A 17,466-nucleotide genomic window follows, 5' to 3' on the forward strand; every position below is an offset into this window, starting at 1 on the left:
TACAGTGTCTGGAAAGGCTACAGCTGTGAAAGCATTTGCATTTAAGTAATTCATATTTGATCAATAAATGTGCGTGCTTTATTTTAGAACAGAAGATAGTGTATAAACCTGAGCTTACTGCAACCTCAGACATAAGATGCCACCACCCCAGTAGATTCTCCAGCTCTTACAGTTGGCATGTTACAATAAGGTGAATTATTGCTGCGGGCTGCTGGTGGGACTCTGAGCCCCTCATCACCACCGCAGCTTTGTCTGCTCCTAAATATTTGTGTGTGCACACGTTATTAAAAATATTTCCGCTTCCACAAGAAACAGTAGATTTTCTCTTTTATTTGTCATCATGTCAACAAAGATCTGGGAGAGGGCAGAGTACAGGTTTTTCTTGCTCTGCAAAAAAACTAGTTACTAGGTTTACATCTTCTCTGTCATTTTGGTAGTGGGAAGAGAGGAGATTTTTCCTTCTAGTTTGCCTTACTTAGATTTGAAGTGAAACCTGCTGCCATCCACATGCAGAACACCTGCAGATCTGATTTGTAGGTGCTTTTACCCCAGACTGGGCTTCTCTGCTGGGGGTCAGGTGCTGTCTTCACTCAAACTGGGACATGTGGACATGTCTGTGAGCTGCAGGCAGCAATCCACGTACTGGTGATGCCCCAGTGTCTCCCCGCTGCTCTCCCTGGAGGACAAGCAAGTTCTCCTCCAGCTGAGTTTGCTGACTGGGAAAGAGCCCTAGACTATCTCAACATAAATAACTGTGGGCTACATTTCCAGATGCAAGCGAGGACAAAAAGATTGGGTTTCCTTATGGGAATATCCACGCTAACCTTTGTGCCCGTCACCTGAGTCTCACCAGTGGAACACCACTGTACCCTTCAGCTCGGACCTTTGGGCTTACTTGGAGCTGCAGAGTACAGGTTGAGGGTAATTTTATTCAAGCAGGAAAACCACAGTCCCAAGAGTAATAAAATTGAAAGGCGTCATGACAGTGTGAATGCTTGTACCCCAGCTATTGTACCCCAAACCAGCGTGCAGGTAACCTAGACAGTGAGCAGACCGCAGGGAGGTGGATGGCAGAATTTGTTTTGCTAACACCTCTCCTGTTGCCAGCAATTCCAGCTAAGAGTTAGAAGAAGGTCCAGCTAGCAGTAGCAAGATGCTTCATCAGCGAACACCTTTACACCAGTTTCCCTTTTATGATGTGGATAGTTAAAATTTGCTCTTGTACAGGTATTCAAGCAGTGAAGAAAAACTTCTTTAAAGATCTTCTAGTAGTGGTAGCAGTAAGAAGATTGGAGGTACCCGTGCAGAGCGAATGCCTGTTGATTATTTTGGAGTGGAGACATGTTCAGACGTGCAGGAGCTAGCCCAGGTTAGCAGCTAAACTCGTGTCATTGCCCTGTTACTCTTTCAGTCTTCTGTCCTGGTTCTATTTTTATTGATTATAAAAACCATCTCATTATGTTAACTGGGATCATTTTAGATGGCATAGCAGTTGGGATGACAAAAATCAGAGTCCAAAAACTGCGCAAACTTTTGAATAAAATAGATGAAAGCTTGTAAGAAATTTTAAGAGTTGTTCAGGAGTTTGGTGTTTCTGCGGTCATTCAGGTAGTTGGTCATGTTTAATGGCAAAGCCTAAGGAAGTTAAATGCCATGTACATAGCCAGTATATTTTCATGACAGCTGTCAGCCGCAGTAGTTTCTACAATCATCACAGGGAGGGTTTGAAGAGAGGGTCACGATATTGCTTGTTTACTTGTCAATGTTTTCTTTAGTATAGGGGATTGACTGTTTAAAGTACTTGTTTGCAGAAGCAGTAAAAGTTATTCACAGATTGCAACAGTCTACGAATGATTAAGGTTTTAAATTATGTCAATATTCATCATGAGCCGCAAAGGCGTAATCATGGTAAAGACCATTCTGGCTTTTTATTCCAAAACAGTAGTAGACCAGAAGTCTGTGGGTACGTTAAAGCTTTGGCCCATGTTGTGAGATGCTAATAGTCCATATTTCCTTTCTGGCTCTAAATACGGAACTGTTTTGACAGTTTAAGTATACTTTAAAACGATTAATCCTGACAGGGTTGATAGTAACCTAAGAAAAATTTTTTTAAACCCCAAAACTGCAGTTTATCATAATGAGTAGCTCACACTGTCAACAGCAAAGTCCCGTTACTGTGTGTAAATGGGGTTTAGAGACTATCACGATAAGAAAGGACAGGTCTTGTAATTTTAAAGTACATGACAAGAAGTAGAGTTAGCCCCTTCTCCACAGCCATCCATAGTCTTCCAGTGTGCCCCCAGCCCAAGGTGCTTCACCTGTGCCTCTCTCACCTTGCTTGTAAAACAACATTAGGAACAAATTTATTTTTGAGATCCTTGAACCAAAGTGGTCTTTTAGGAGAGGTGTGCAAAGATACCAGCTGCTTAAGATAAAATAGATACAAGAGTTTGTGTAAAGTTAAAAGCAAGCAGCTACGTGGGAATAGTCTTGGAGTGTTTCCAAATACAAATGAGTCCTGTGTCACAAAAAGTCAGAAGTCTCCCTTGAGTGAAGATCATTACCCTCAGGGTGCATGTTGGTCACTCTTTAAAATTCTTATAAAAACAAAGAAATTAATTATCCAGTATAAAAATGGGGCATACGTCTCCTGGCAAACATTCAATTAACTTTTTAGTGCTTGCTACTTAATGTTGTGTTTGACCAGTCGAGCATTGAGAACGACTTTCCTTTGAAGGGGAGCTGGGGTGGAACGTGGCATTGCGCTGGAGCTTTGCTCCGGCGGCCAGTTGTGGCTGGTCATCGACATTTTTCCCATGATCGTTGAGTGTGGAGCTAGTTATATTTTACTTATGCATGTGAGATGTAATTTGCTTTGGGACAGGTTTTTTGTAGGCTGGATGATGTTTTATTGAGAATATAGTTTAGCTAGTTTTGCAATCATAGACTGGATTGCAGTGGTAGAGCATGAACTACCAATTAAAAGTGACTGTATAATACTTCTAATTCCCATGACTAATGGGCTGAAAATATGGAGCTCTTTGACCTGGATCCAATCCAAGCTAAAGATGAATTATGTCACATAGATCACATTTTGTACTGTTAAAATGGCAAACGGTGCAAGTGTAAACCCCAAAATTTAAGAAATATTGACTTCCAAAGGATGAGGTGACATGATGATGAATATATTTTGAGAGTAATGCATGAAAAATACTTGAAGAACTATTTTTTTTTTAACTTCTACCTATTTGTGTACCCATCGATACCATTTATAATCTCCTTTCACCATTAATCTCCTGCTGCTTTGCTAACAAATGATTGTGTACTGAAACAATTGGAAGGGAAAGATTCTCTGGGGTTTTTTTTTATTGAGTGCCCCATGTCCTTTAGATTGGCAGTATAAATCTCATTGTCACAAGATACATCTTTTTTTTTTTTTTTAAGTGTACCCTGTATGTAGAGATTCTCAAATTGATCTTTGATCATCATATATGTTTTATATTTTTTTTTCTTAAAAGGATTGCTTATACTGTTAAATTTAGTGTTAAATCCGGTAATCTAAATAGCCAAGTTTTGTTGTTCTTGTAGCAGAACAAAATTAAATATCTGTGGGTTACACTTAAGGCTGGTTGGACTGCTAAAAGCTGTATAAATATGCAAGGCGCCAGAGCTTATGTGAAGGAAAGTGCTCTGCTCGTCAAACGAGGGAGTGATTACGTGGCAGGGCAGTAGGAGTTCTCTTGGAAACAGGGGAAATTATCAGCGTACCAGGACAGAATGCAAAGGTCGATCTGCTGAATACAAATAAAGTATTGAGCACCAGGTTCTGCCTCATGGAGCTGGCGCTTTTGGAACCGCTGTGATAAATGCACTGATAAATTCGAGGGAATGAGTGCTATTGCAAAAGCCTGATGAAGGCTAGAAAGTGTCCAGCTAGTAGGAATTGCATTGCTTGGTCAGGCACAATGAAATTAAATAGAATTTGCTTTAGTGAAATTGCATCGAGGATGATTAAAGGTGCTGCTGGGAGAAGGTGGTGATCACCTTTCACTAAAGCCACTTCAGTGACTCCGTCACTTACTCCTTATGTCCGTTTTGTTTTTTTCTCCTTTGCTTATTTTCTCGAACTTCAAGGCTCCTCTCCCTCTGCTGTTCCCTTCCACCGTCGTGTTGTGCCCCTGCCCGAGCCTGGAGGTGACACCAAGGCAGCTTCAAAGAGCAGGGAGCTCGTCAGCACCGTTCCCTGGGATCGTGAGAGTTTGCCCAAATGCGCCAGGTCCTGCGCTTGCCCCTTACCATCACACAGCGTTCTGCATTCCCCTGTTCTTTGATAATTGCGTTTTGGGTCAAGATTTGGCTTTTTAGCTTTGCTGTCAACAGCTCCAAAAAGCTGATCTGCATAACGCAACACCTTCTTACCTAGGTGAGCCCGAGACGTGCAGGTTGGAGCTGCTCTCCGCTCCATCCACAGCTCCGCTGTTCGGATCTGCGGTCGGGATTCGAGTCGGTAGCTCGTTTCCAGCTGAGTCACCGAGCGGTCTCTGATCCCCAGCTGCTAAAACCACCTCTGGTGCGGTATTGCGCGCTTCTCGCCTCTGGGGCTAAACTCCTCTTTGGATGTTTTCTTGATGCAGAAGTCTGCAGAAGAGTCCAAGTCAAACTCCTGTTGGTTTTGCTTCAATATTTTTGCATTTTGCATTACTTTTTAGGGGCCTTTGGCCTCATGGGTGTCGAACAATGGATTGTAAGAGAATTCACATCTTTCCAGTTGTTTTCCTTCCCTAAAATATGATGGCAGAGCAGTGCCCAGCAGCCGCAGCTCCGCTGTGTTTGCGGGGGAACTGCGATACCAGGAATGTGAAATTTGAGTGACTTGAACTGGGTTTTGCCCCAGATGGGCTGACAGTGTAACCAGCCTTTTAAGGTAAAACAAAACACATATGCACGCAGAAATACACACACACATATATAACTACGCGTTGTTACCAAGATGAGACAGTATCTCTCTGACTTTTTTGTTTCTGTTTTGATATTTAAATGGTCCTCTGGCAATGGGGCCGGAGTTACATACTCTAAATAAAGACACCTTCAAACTCATATAAGAAGACCTTGGTACTGTAAGTGGAGCCTATTTCCTCACTGTATGTGTTTTCTTAAACAGTTTGACGTTGTACCTCTTCTGCTGCTGGTTATTGCTAGACTAAGAAGTGTAAGGAATATTTTTCATGATTACAGTTGTTGGAGCAGTGCATGCAGAGCTATATTCGGTCATTTATTCCCTCTTCATTTTTGTAACAATTGTAGCATGAACTAATTATTTTCTCAGCTTGAGATGTATGGGAGTTGCGTTTGATAACTGTTTACTTTACAGACTCTTTTTTGAAGGAGTGACCTAAGCGTGAACGTGGGGTCTTCTGCTCTGTTCCCTTCAAAGGCGTAGGGAAGATCAGGGGCTTTGCCGAGGGGAGAAGAGCTCGGGCAGTAGATTGGTACGCTGCCTTCATCCACGTATGAATATCCAGGTGAAAAGTTAATGCTGCCACTAACGGGATTATCTTCTGCTCCATGCTGGCACGTCCCTTGCATTGCCCAGACAGCAGCAGGGGTAGCCAAATGGAGCCGCGTGGCTCTGAGGAGGTGGGGAGAGAGAAAAGCAGAGATGTTTCAGCAAAGAAATCAGCACGCCGTTGGGTTTAAACCGTTTCTCTTTGCTTATCCCGGGAATCGGAGCCACCAAAATGCTATCTTCTTTCTGCCGTTGACTCCCTTCCAAAGGATTTGCTGTTGGCTGGTACGAAGGAACCTCACATACACTGCGGAGCTTGAGATTTGCACCAAAATGAAGCTGTATTAATAATAATAATAAAAGAGTTCCAGTTTCCTAGAGATTTAAATTGGCTCAGTAAATTTGACACCACGTTTAGCTTCTGAGGTGATAATGCATCAAATTACACTGTGTGGTTATTTTTCATGGCATGTCAGTAAAATAGAAACTAATATTCTATATTGGTATTTCAGAAGATGTTTCTTCAGAGGGGTAAGCTTTCAATGAGGATTTAAAGACTGTTAATGTAAATGTGACCGTTCTGTGTATTTTTCAATTCAAGCAGCCTACTTCTATTATGGAGAGAATGTTAACAACTTAATATTTTGGTTTAGAGTTATAGATGGTAGAGTTTTAGAACATAAACAGATGCTCTGTATGGCAAAAAATATTTGAAATAGCCCTTGAAAGAGTTCATTATCTTCATACTTCCATAACTTCATTAGTTCCCTAGCTTGCTTAGTGCTCAAGCAGCACTTGCTGGGTGCTTCGTATGCACACAAAGGGGCAGTTTTTGCCCTGAAAAGCTCAGTCTTGGGGCATCAGATGTAGCATTTGATAATGCAGGAAGCAATAAACGGTGACCAATTCTGTACAGTTTTAACTGTAACAGATGGTTAAAAAAATTCGCAAGCTATTCTTTAACAGAAGATGAGGTTCTCAGTTGCGCTAATACTTTTCTTGAAGGGGATTTTGCTTTCTGTAGAAAACTACCTTTTTGTGGTAAACCAGAAAACTTTTTTTTTTTTCCTTGTAGGGAAGAGTTCTTTGCAGGAAACCATTTTCTGACCAGCTTTAAAATACAGAGATTGCAAAGACCCCTTACAGTTTTTTCTCATCATTCCTAAGGAAACTAAATGCTAAACTATCAACATTATGTAAGGTTTACTGAAAGCAGTAAACGTCCTCGCTTTTTTATCCTTTTCCTATATCCCAGAAGAGGAAGAAAATAAAATAAAATATAAATACCAGGGTATTTTTGCCCCCAAAGTTGTTATTGAGAGCTTTAGCTGCTTCAGTGCTTTCCTGTCTTCTCTCCTCTGAAACTGTGCTCATTGGTCCCGCTTACAGCAGCCTGCATGGCGATGGCAGCAGCCTAAAAATTTAAAAATGTGTGGGACGAGAGGAGGGAGAACAGGAGGAGGTTACGTTGGCTTTTTCCTGGAAAATGTGACATTTTCACCAAACGTTGATACAGCAAAAGCTTCTCAAGAGAGAAACCAAAGTTTCGATTTGGAAATGCTGCTGTAACACTGCATGGAAGTGGTCTCTGGGTTGACTTTTGTCCTTTCTCTTCCTGGTTTGGGTTCCCTGGGTGGACTTCGGTTTCTTCATCCGAATAACTGTGTCTTTTCATTAAACCAGAGAAAACAGTCTGGTTGGAAAGTTGCATGTATAGAGAGCAGCAAAGAGGGGGGGAAAAAGAGGCACTGAACTGCAATGCCTGTGAGATACAGGGACGGTGGCTCTAGAAGGCTACATTGGGTTTTCATCTTCTAATCAAAAACCAACCTCGTGCTTGCTATACTAGCACTTAGTGTTTGCTGAATTGTGTGCTTGCCTGCTAAGCTTCCTTTACCATACGTGCAACATCATTTGTTGGTATTAAAGCAAAACAATGTCAGAAGGTACTTCATTAATATAATGATGGGTCTCTTTGGATCACCCTATAAATATTTGTCGCTTCAATACCAGGTATCATTCATCATCTTTGTTGCTGCAATACCAGGAATCATTCCCAGACCCTGCTGCAGCAGCTTAGGTCAATTTGTGTAGCAAATCAGTGACCAGACTAGTGTTGGCACATAAGATTTCTTGATTCCTGGCCTCTTACCTGACCTTAAAGAGCAGGCTAATAATTTTGAAACAATTGGTGTTTTTTAGGGTTTTTAATGAAAAAAAAATATATTTGCATATTTTTCATTTTGGCAGTCATCTGTTCAGAGGTCTCAGCCCAAACAAGAAAAATCAGAGTTATGATAGATGAATAAACGACTTTGTTGATGTTCGCAGTTATTGGCAGTTGCTATAGCAATAGGCTGCCACAGATTCCCGTATAATGGTTCTGGTACGTGGCTGCTCGCCACATCAGTCAGGTCGGAGGTGCATCCTCCTTGGTAATGGAGATGGTAAAAATATCTTAGCTATGCTTAAACCATAAAATTGGGTTTTCATGGTACTCAGAACGGTAAAAGTTGTATGCCCGTGTGTTTGGGGTTTTTTTCTGTAGCAGTACAAAGCACGAATCAATTCCCAGAAGTTTGTCCAGTGGGGTAACTCCAAGTGAAGTATTTTTTTGTTACAGCATCCTTGTGCTTGGTCTGCCTAGTGCCAAAGCAACGCAGCTGTGTAACTGTGGTGGAGGGATCCCGTTTCGCAATATGTTTTTAAGACCTTAAAACTTTATTTGAAGGGCAGGAGCAGAACTCTTGGAATGTACTTCCTTATTCTTAACCTCAAAGTCTCAACTCCATGAGCGGTTTGATGGCATGGGATGGTTTCTTCTTTCTGGCTCTATACAGTGGCTTTTCCCAGGTTCTAGCAAGTTTTTCGCCAATTCTAAATTGTGTATTTACAGGCTGCTCGTGGTGCATATTTCCCTCCTCACCAAATGATAGCTTTTCACGTAGCAAGGTGTAGCCCTCTGGATCTTCACCTCCAGTGTCATGGGAGCGTGTTTTTTGGAGCGCTCAATGCATCAAAATTTGACCCAGCTGTGTTTATTTCAGTGTGTGGTCTTGTACAAGGGTAAGGACATTCAGACATAGCCAGTGCCTTCATTCGAATCTCACGTTGCTCGTTCAAATGAACTGTGCCGTGTCTGAACGGCTGATCAATAGCAGGTCGGTCCCTTCCTTAGACAGGAGGAAATCCAAAGGAAAAATTGATTATTAACACGATGCAGTAGAAATACAAGGACAGAAAAGGCAGAAAATCAGGCTTGGGGTTTTGGTAGCTGTTTTAATTCGGCTATGTAGTCCATAAAATGTCCACAAATTAAATTATGTGCTTTGGTTGTAACATGAATATGGATTTTGGTATACCAAACTCTGCATGCATGGGAAACCTGGGTTTGGCCATGGAAGAGCTGCACACAGAGCACAAAACACTTGCGATGGATAGATGGGGATATGCTGCCTGTACAGGAGAGTTTATGTCGAAATATATACTCAAAAATAAACCCAGAACAAAGTCATTTCAGCTACAAAGTGTATTTTCAGGCCTTCATATGGTTGCTTGACTATAATCTCATTAACTTTTTTTTTTAATTGAATATGAAGGCAGACTTAAGCTCTGAAATTTAGGCCTAAATATTTTTTTTTTTTTTAAATCAAATCAAAATTGCTTCTGTTGAGGGATTTGGTTCAGGATCCACTTTATGTATGGGCATATTCACACTGGCTAATACAGGCTAACACAGATATGTAAGTTATTTGACAAGTGATTACAAATAGGAATCAAAGATCCCTATAAAGCCATTGAACAGACAGACACCTCCAGGAAGATGATTCAAAATACTGGGTATCTAAACTGGATGTCTAAACAAAATTGTATAAATACCTCAGATTCTCCCCTATTTTCCTCCCCACCGTGTTCTTCCAACAGAGACTTGTACTAATCCATTAGCAAAAAAAAGGCTGTTTCCCACTTTGTTTCACAGATTGTTTTGGCCTTAAACACAACCCAATCTACAAAAATGCAATGATTTAAGTTTTCATTTTTAATGTAGCTCGTCATTGCTAAATTGAAGAACCGGGGATTAAAAAAAGCACGTAATGTGAATTAAATGTGGTGGTGGACAGTGAGTGTTTTTGTTACAGCAATACTATCACAGGTTCATTTCCTTTGTATATCTTACTTCAGTTTTGCAAACTAGGATGGGGGTTTTCGAGCTTTTTCTGTATACTTTTCCAGGGGCTTTTGTTTCCAAAGATGTAAATTGAAAGGGATGACATTTCCACGCAAAGAGAAGAAATGTTTATTTTAAGAACACACAAGTACCCAGTTACAATATAACTTGTTGAATCCTCGATGCCAGACTGGCCTTGCTTGGAAGATGAATGTGAATTCGAAAAGGACCCTGTCAAAGTAATCGGACTTTACAGCTTACTCCTATTAGCCAAATCTTTGCTTCACGCTCCTCTGTCTTTTAAGCATGCAGTAGCAACTTCTAAGAAAAAAAAGTTTGCAGCCTTGGTGCATGTGATGAGGTATTTTTCATGGTTTAGGTACAGTTCGTAAGTATGGACCAAGCCTTCCCCTCTGCCCCCTCCCTAAAAGAAGGAAAGAAGCACCCATAAAACTCGATACAAGCGAAGAGAAGCAAAATGAGCAAAACCTCAGAGGAGTTTTGGTTAGAGGGTCGTTGGGTTTGGTTTTTTTCCCCTATGCCGATGTTGCTGATTTGGTGGGGACGGAGATACTGTCCCTGGGCACGGCAGAGATCGATGCCGACTCGATCACGCTTTCAGCTTGCCTGGAAGTGGCAACTGGTTGTTTAAAACAGGCTACCACCTTTTCGTCATGCCTCCTTTCACTGCCAAAGTTGTACGGGTGCAGGGAGTGAGAATATCCTCCTGCCACCTTTCCGGAGGCATTTTTATACCTGTACTTCACTGTAAATCAGAAGAGCAGTAAAACAAGGGAAGGGGACAGTGTAAGGATCAGCTGAGCTACAGCTGTCTCTTCTTGGGGGTCCTTAACCTTGCATATATTATTTTCTTTTTGTCTAACTGTTGCATAGGTATCCGCAGAAAACGTGCTGTTAGAAAAATTAGAAGTGGGGATTAAATACTGTGCTACAGGGTGATAGGGCAAAGCTGAGGATTTCTGGTGTAACTTTGCAGAAACGTCCTGCTTTCCACTGATCTTTTATTCAGCATTTAGAGATGTAAGATTTGCAGTCCTTTTCCTGGCATATTTTTTAATACCGGTATGCTTCTCGCACTCTACTTTCCTGTTCGGATTTCTATATTTCTAAATGTGATGTGTATGGACGAGGGTTCATAAATATATATGTTCCTTGACGGTTTCAGTTCATGCATGCGTATATGAATATATATCCCTCGATGGGGTTTCAGTTCTGCTGCAGACGCGATGGATTTCTCCCTCTTTATCAGTGGCACCATTAGTAGAGATAGAAATGGAAACTTTTTCAACTAAAACCAGCTGGGATATCATTGATCAAGATACAGTCTAACCCAGGAAAATGGGGTGTAAGTAGTAATTGGAGCTATAATGCAGTTGAAATTATGTTTTTCTTGCTGTTTGTTTTTAGGATATTTCATGACCCATTCATTCATTCATTCATTCATTCTTGCTCTTTTCCCTTAAAAATATAAATTTCTCAAAGATAAAGACGGTTTTAGGGCTGCTGAAACAACAGATAGAAAGGTTATAATTTTGTTCTTTCAGAAAATATTTAATAATATATTAGAAGTTTATAGAAGGGGAAATACGATTCTCTGAGGAATTTTCAAATCAGTGACATCTTTTTCCTTTAATGTGTTATACTTAACATTGCGGTTTAAAAGCATGGAATGAGACTTCATAGGTTTGTGGCTTGTTTTTTTTTAAAAAAAAAACCCAACAACAAAAAGCCAAACCTTCCCCAGACACTGGATTTACATTTTAAAAAGAAAACACGTTACAAAGACCCTGCCGTTAACTGTACAGAAATGAGCATTTGATGATGAGTTTCAAAGGAAACAGATTAAGTGGTTAGCAAGTACTGTGGCATTTGGCACGTGTGCAGATTCAAGCAGTAAGTCAAAAAGACACAGATAAAATATTGTCAGGGAACTGGCTTTGTTGCATCTGTTTTGATGACAAAGATCTAATTTTGAATTATTTTGACAAATTAGAAATGCAGTTTACACCAGCAAGTATTTTTCCCGTAAATTTCGTGTGCCAGGCAGACAAAACAACTTGCCTTGACTATTTCCTTTTCAATACTTAATCTCCATAACTAAGTTCCAGAGTCAGCTCCGGAAACTAATTTACTTTCCTTTCTAAAACACATTTTAAAGACAAAAACTAAACTGTATTAAATATTTACATGTCATCAGTCACTGTAATTACCATAGTGTTTATATTCTGTTTGCAGAGAGTGAGGGAGGTGGTCATGCAACATCAAGAGGCAGTTGATATTTGGGAGACAACTTCTATCGTAGCGTGATCACTGTGAGGATACTTTGAGGCAAGGAAACACTTTTTCCAATCAAATGCATTTTATTAGAAGATTCAATCATCAATCCTGCCTTGCAGTCCTCCTTTCGCAGTTGGCTGCGTGGACATTATTAATTTTCACTACAGGTTAGCCCAGATATGGCTCAAATTTTACCAGTTTCTTCCCTCTGTAATTCTTTCCATTCTCTCCCTCATCCCAAGTACTTCTTCCCAGCATATGCCAATCGTTTTTATACTCTTCTTTGTAGGAAGGTGATACTAAAAGAGTATTATAGCAGCCCGTATTAAATGTGGAGTCTGCGTGTATTGATTACATGGGATTAGTGATTGTAGATATGTATACACACAAAAATAGTTGTTATATATCTTTGGCCATTGACCTCACTGCTGATCAGTCTCCCTTTGGATTTCTAGTATTAACAGCTCTGTAAGAAATTCAGAAAATTGCTTTTTTATTAATTAGTATTCTGGAAACAGAGAAGTTCTCTCCTTTCTTACTCAATTTTTGAAAGATCCTCTGCAGTTCTTCCTCTATAACACACCAAAGCAGCATCCATTCCTAGAGCAGTGTTTAGGTTCTGCGTACCATGACAGTACATTATCCCAGTTATTCGGAAGGGGTATGGTGTACCAAATTTTAGCTTCTGTAGCTCATAATTTGTCTAACAATGTTGATGTACAAAAAAACTGTTTCCTTTTAAATGAACAAAAATTGTAACAATCCAAGAAGTGTTTCTGTCCATTAGAAGTTTGACAGTAACACCTTGGCTGTGAACAGCTAGAAGAAATTTTAAAAGGTCCGAGTCATTTTTATAAAGCTGAACTATAATCTTTATTTCTAAATACGTGCACACACACATACGCATCACAGTTGTGCTTCAGCTTCTAGCTTCACCCCCTGAAAATGCAATCATCTCAAATCGGGCCAGGAAAACGGTTATGCAGGTATTTTGTATGTGCTCATTTTCAGACATAAACCATGCACGCAGTATCTTGTTTTTGTGCTGCGGGAATCCTGAAGCATCTGAAAAGTCACACCTGCATGAGGCTACATGAAGATGCAGTAGAGCCATCTCTCGTGAAAGGTAACAGGTAGATGATTCACAGCCCTTTGCCTAAACTTTGTCCTCCCGCACGACAGCATGAAGGACTTTGTCTTACACACCCTAGTGTTGTGAAAATTGCAATAATAATTTAACATCTGAGCAGAGTAAGAAAGCTTGTTTATTTTTGCCTTATTTGCAGTCCCTCCACTCCTACATAGATGCATCAAGCTCCACAGCAGTTATCTTAAAAGGATGAAAAGCAGGTTGGAAATCCCATTAGGATTCCGCACAAGGGTTTCTGAGCACTCCGCATCTGCAAAAAGATTGAATGTTTCATCCCATCCCTTAGGATTGGAGAGGTAGCACCGCTCCTTGCGGTACAGAGATGCTTGTACTGTGAGTTGCTGTTTTTTCCACCTACCCTGGCTGCGAAGTAGTGAGAGTTTTTGGCCACGGTACACACAGAGCCATGAGACCAGATAATTGGCATTTAAAAGTATTGCCAGGATCATGGAAAATTGTGTTTTATTTTCTCATCATTCAGGAGAGTTGTTTATTTAATTTTTTTGACGGTGGCAGTTATAATAAATGTGCTAGTGTTTCAAAAAGCATAATAATGCATTGTTTTTATGGGGAAACAGAGCTCCAGAGGAAATGATGGTTTGATTTTGTGCATATTTTCTGCACTAAACATTTTTTGCATTCCTCTTTTTTTTCCTTTTTTTTTTTTTTTGAATATTTTTCCTGCTTGGTTTAATGCAGCATAACCTCCTCTAAATTTAGTGGGAAGTGTAAACGTATGTAATGCTTTTTCTGTGGTTAGAAAATACATGTAGCATTAAGTTATTAAAGCTTGACTTTAAACTATGTCTTGGGCTAATGATTTTACAGTATAATTGCTTTAGTTAATTTGAAGGCAGGTATACATACAGCTTATTCCATTTTGGCACTATAAAGTTTGCCATTGGTATTATACCTCATTTTTTATATGATTTACATAATTTGTGAAACAGATTTAATATTTTGTGTGTGAGCTAATTAGTTTCTGGTTTAGAGCCTTCATTGTATGTTCACTGGGTTTTGAACACCTTTTACAGTAGCACAGAAGGTCATTGTTGGATCTAAATTCTTTGTAGAGCAATCAATCCTGTTTTAATAAAATAAGTTGCATAATTTTTAATGTAATTAAATTGGGTTACACGGAATTGTTTTCAGCTGTAAATTTGCTGAATTGGAAGAAATACGGTAGTGATGTGTTAATTACTGCGCTGTGCTCTTTCTCTCGTTACGGTATAGTTAGAGATTACTGGACTGTAGATGAGCACAATTTTACGTGCACCTCCAAGGAGCTTTTAAGGGGTGTCCAACTTTTCCTGGGGGGGGGGGGGGGGGGGAAGAAAAGGAAAGTTTCTGCATAATCTTTCTGCATAATTTGCAGAAGATTCAATGCTAATATGTCGCTAGCATTTCTTAGTAACTGCCAGCTGACTGCAATGCCAGCACTTGCCAAGCACTGAGCTCTTTGGCAGGTGGCAGCGAGGTTGGGTGGCTGAAATAAATGTCCCTTTTCCAGTTCCAGGGGCGCGCCGGAGAAATGGAGCCTCTCCGTGCACAATAAGCATCTTAGAGTCACGTCACACGCCAGCCCAAAAAAGTTCTTTTCCTCTGGTATGTGATTCCTACATGAGGGCACATGCTGGCTGTTTTCCTCTCCAAGGAATTGTTTTCTTGGCTGCCGCCATCCAGTGTTTAACAGTACTGTGCAGCTTTAACGGCTCCTGGCTTATTAGGAGTCTAAACAGTCTCCTGTATCCTTTGTGTCAAAATGAGTGAAAGCGTTGGAAATCATTTTGGGATTCATTGGGCAGGAAAAGGAGTTGCTCGAAAGAGTCAGACCCTGCAGAAAGGCTAACTTTGCAAGTTAAAAATGGACAGTAACAATTCCTTTCCGAAAGTTTTTTGCGTCCATTCCTTGTGCTAACTCAACCTCTTGACTTACTCAGATTATTTCTGAACACAGATTATTTCTATTTTGGATTTTACTTGTCTGTTGCTACCTCTCTTACTACCTGTGTAGCTCACACATGTGTGCTCATGCTTTTTTTTCCTTAGTAGAATAGTTGCACTTAGCACAGAGATAAATTAAAGTTAATGAGAAAGAACCAGAACATGGTGCAGGTATTTCCTTTCCCTCTGTTTGTGTGCTGTTAGGAACTGGTTCTGGGATTAAAAAAAATAAAAAAAAATAAAAATGCAATCGGCCACAATGCAAGTCCGTATCTCATGGGACAGTTGCTGTAGGTTGTACCCTGTGTATAACCCTGGATCTGCTAAACACATTTTGTGGTAGAAGCAAATATTAACAGTTGCCTTCGTGCTCTTTGCAAACGTGCATCTGATTTCATTTAACAGCGTAGATGAACAGTCTCTCATGCAGACACGGCCATAGATGTTTTTTGATTATTTCTAACAACCTTGAACGAAGGCTGTGTTTTTCTGACATGTTTATATGTATACATAGCTATAAAAAATGAAGAAAAATAAAAAGCTGACTTTTTATTGTTGTATTTGCAGCCGTTCTTGCTCAGCGTAGAGTTGTTAGACCTTTGCAATACAATTATACCAGTGGAAGCCTTTAAGGCATTTATTTCCAAGTGGGAATACTGTTTCTCCTACTTTAAACAATTAGATGAAGTGTAATCTCACTTTCTTCCTGTGGAATGCCACACTTTTATTGCTATCATTTATCAGTTACGAGATGTAAATAAGACATAAGCTTAGGAGCCTGGCTCAAATAAAACCAGATTGTATTGATTCTTGTGTGGTACAGAATGAAATGGAAAATCATCTGACATCCACTCGGTGTTCATCGAAGCAATTTTTAAAGAATAAAGGCTGAATACATACAATATAAATTTCTTATCTTGTTTACTTGATATACGCATGCAGTTCGAAAGTCAGAAACCTGATAAAAATCGTAGCTAATTGTGTGAGATAGCACCTATTATTTTCATTATAGGTGTAAAACGTGAGATGTCGTGGCTTAGTCTAAAAGCAGCTTCAAAGTATGCAGAAACTTTGGAGATGTGCTGACAATTTATTGATGGACGCTGAAAGACAGGGTGAAAAAAAAAACAAACACAAAACTTTCACATCACTGACAACAAATGAAACGGACTGAAAAACTGAGGTTTTGTCCATGCAGCAAGTTAATGATTTTCTTTTTTTTTTAAAAAAAAAAAAAACCAAACCCTTTCCCCATCCCCCTGCACTGCCAGGGAGACAAGACGGCTGCTGATTTCTTAAAGCCTTAAAGTTAGCTGACCTCCTAGCTGAACCCGACTTTAATGTAAACATTTTCTTGAGATGGTTCGTAGCAGGGCCAGCAAATCTGGAGAATATTAGTGGCGCTGTGTTTGCGGGAAGCAGGAATCCCTTGGTAATTCTCGGGAGCTCTTTTCCAGGCCAAGGCAGCCTGAGACGGAGTTGTGTTTTCAGTTTTGCAGGGTTCGTTGGTAATGCCCTGTGTATCTTTTAAAAATATAATTAGTAAAACACATAATTAGTTTTTGCTTTGAAGTCGAGTTTTTCTTACTTGCTTTCGCTCCGTTAAAACTCTTTATCTTCCCCCACCATAGGTAAATAATATGATAGCATAATATTCGTGTTGCTTTAGTCGTCAACGTTTTGGCGTTGGTATACGAACCTAAACAGAAGAGAGAAATTAGAGCAGGGCTTCCTTCAGATCGCCTCTCTTTGCAAGAATATTAAGTTCCTTTAATGCTCCACGCTTAAGTGAAATGTGCGGCTGCTGACTCGACCCCAGTATTTTGAAGAAAAGTTTTATATTTCTTTGGGTGTTTGTTGGCACTTTCAGCATCTTCTTGTGTGCCCATTCTATACAGTATGAATTGGTTACAACATCTGCGTGGTGCATGATCATGTCAGGTATTTTGCAGGCAGAAACTCGGGGCTGAATTTCTAAATATTTCTTACCTGCATGCTTTTTTTTTTTTTTTTTTAAGATATATTGTGTTTAATGTAAGCTTGAGCTATTGTTGAAATGACATGCTGAAATGGGATATAACACTTAGCACTTAATTCTTGCTTTTCAGCTTCAAAGCATTTTTCACACATTTATTGATCTCCCCAACATCCCAGTCTGCCCAGTAGTTGCTGCAGTACAGCAGCATGCCTGGACTGGGTGCACTGGTGGGCAAGAGTCTGACGGACATCAGTCACTTGTACTTATTACATCCTAGCATATGCTCTGTGTGGTATTACACCAACTATAAAAATCTTAATTTTACTTGCACAAAAAAGCATGTTTACCCATAAGAAACCTGTGCCTGTTGCAGGCAGTTGATTGCTGTCACTGCATGTTGCATGTTACACTGTACTCCAAAA

At 40.1% G+C, this 17,466-nt stretch overlaps 1 protein-coding gene across 4 annotated transcripts in view; it reads left to right on the forward strand.

Moving 5' to 3' along the window:
• Positions 1–17,466, forward strand: part of TAF3 (TATA-box binding protein associated factor 3) — a 121,220-nt gene that overhangs the window by 46,096 nt on the left and 57,658 nt on the right. Inside the window, exon 2 of one of the 4 annotated variants that reach the window (XM_075024635.1) lies at positions 12,984–13,105. The exons of 1 other annotated variant lie outside the window; for it this stretch is intronic. Coding sequence is in view for 2 of the 3 variants with exons in the window: in XM_075024632.1 (XP_074880733.1) it covers positions 12,993–13,098 (106 nt within the window). In the remaining variant the exon portion in view is untranslated. Of the gene's footprint in view, positions 1–1,326; positions 1,370–12,983; positions 13,106–17,466 lie in introns of those variants that run through there. 2 more of the 4 variants (XM_075024632.1, XM_075024634.1) reach the window with 2 other exon arrangements.

Source organism: Buteo buteo, chromosome 4, assembly GCF_964188355.1.
Source record: "Buteo buteo chromosome 4, bButBut1.hap1.1, whole genome shotgun sequence".
Taxonomy (NCBI): domain Eukaryota; kingdom Metazoa; phylum Chordata; class Aves; order Accipitriformes; family Accipitridae; genus Buteo; species Buteo buteo.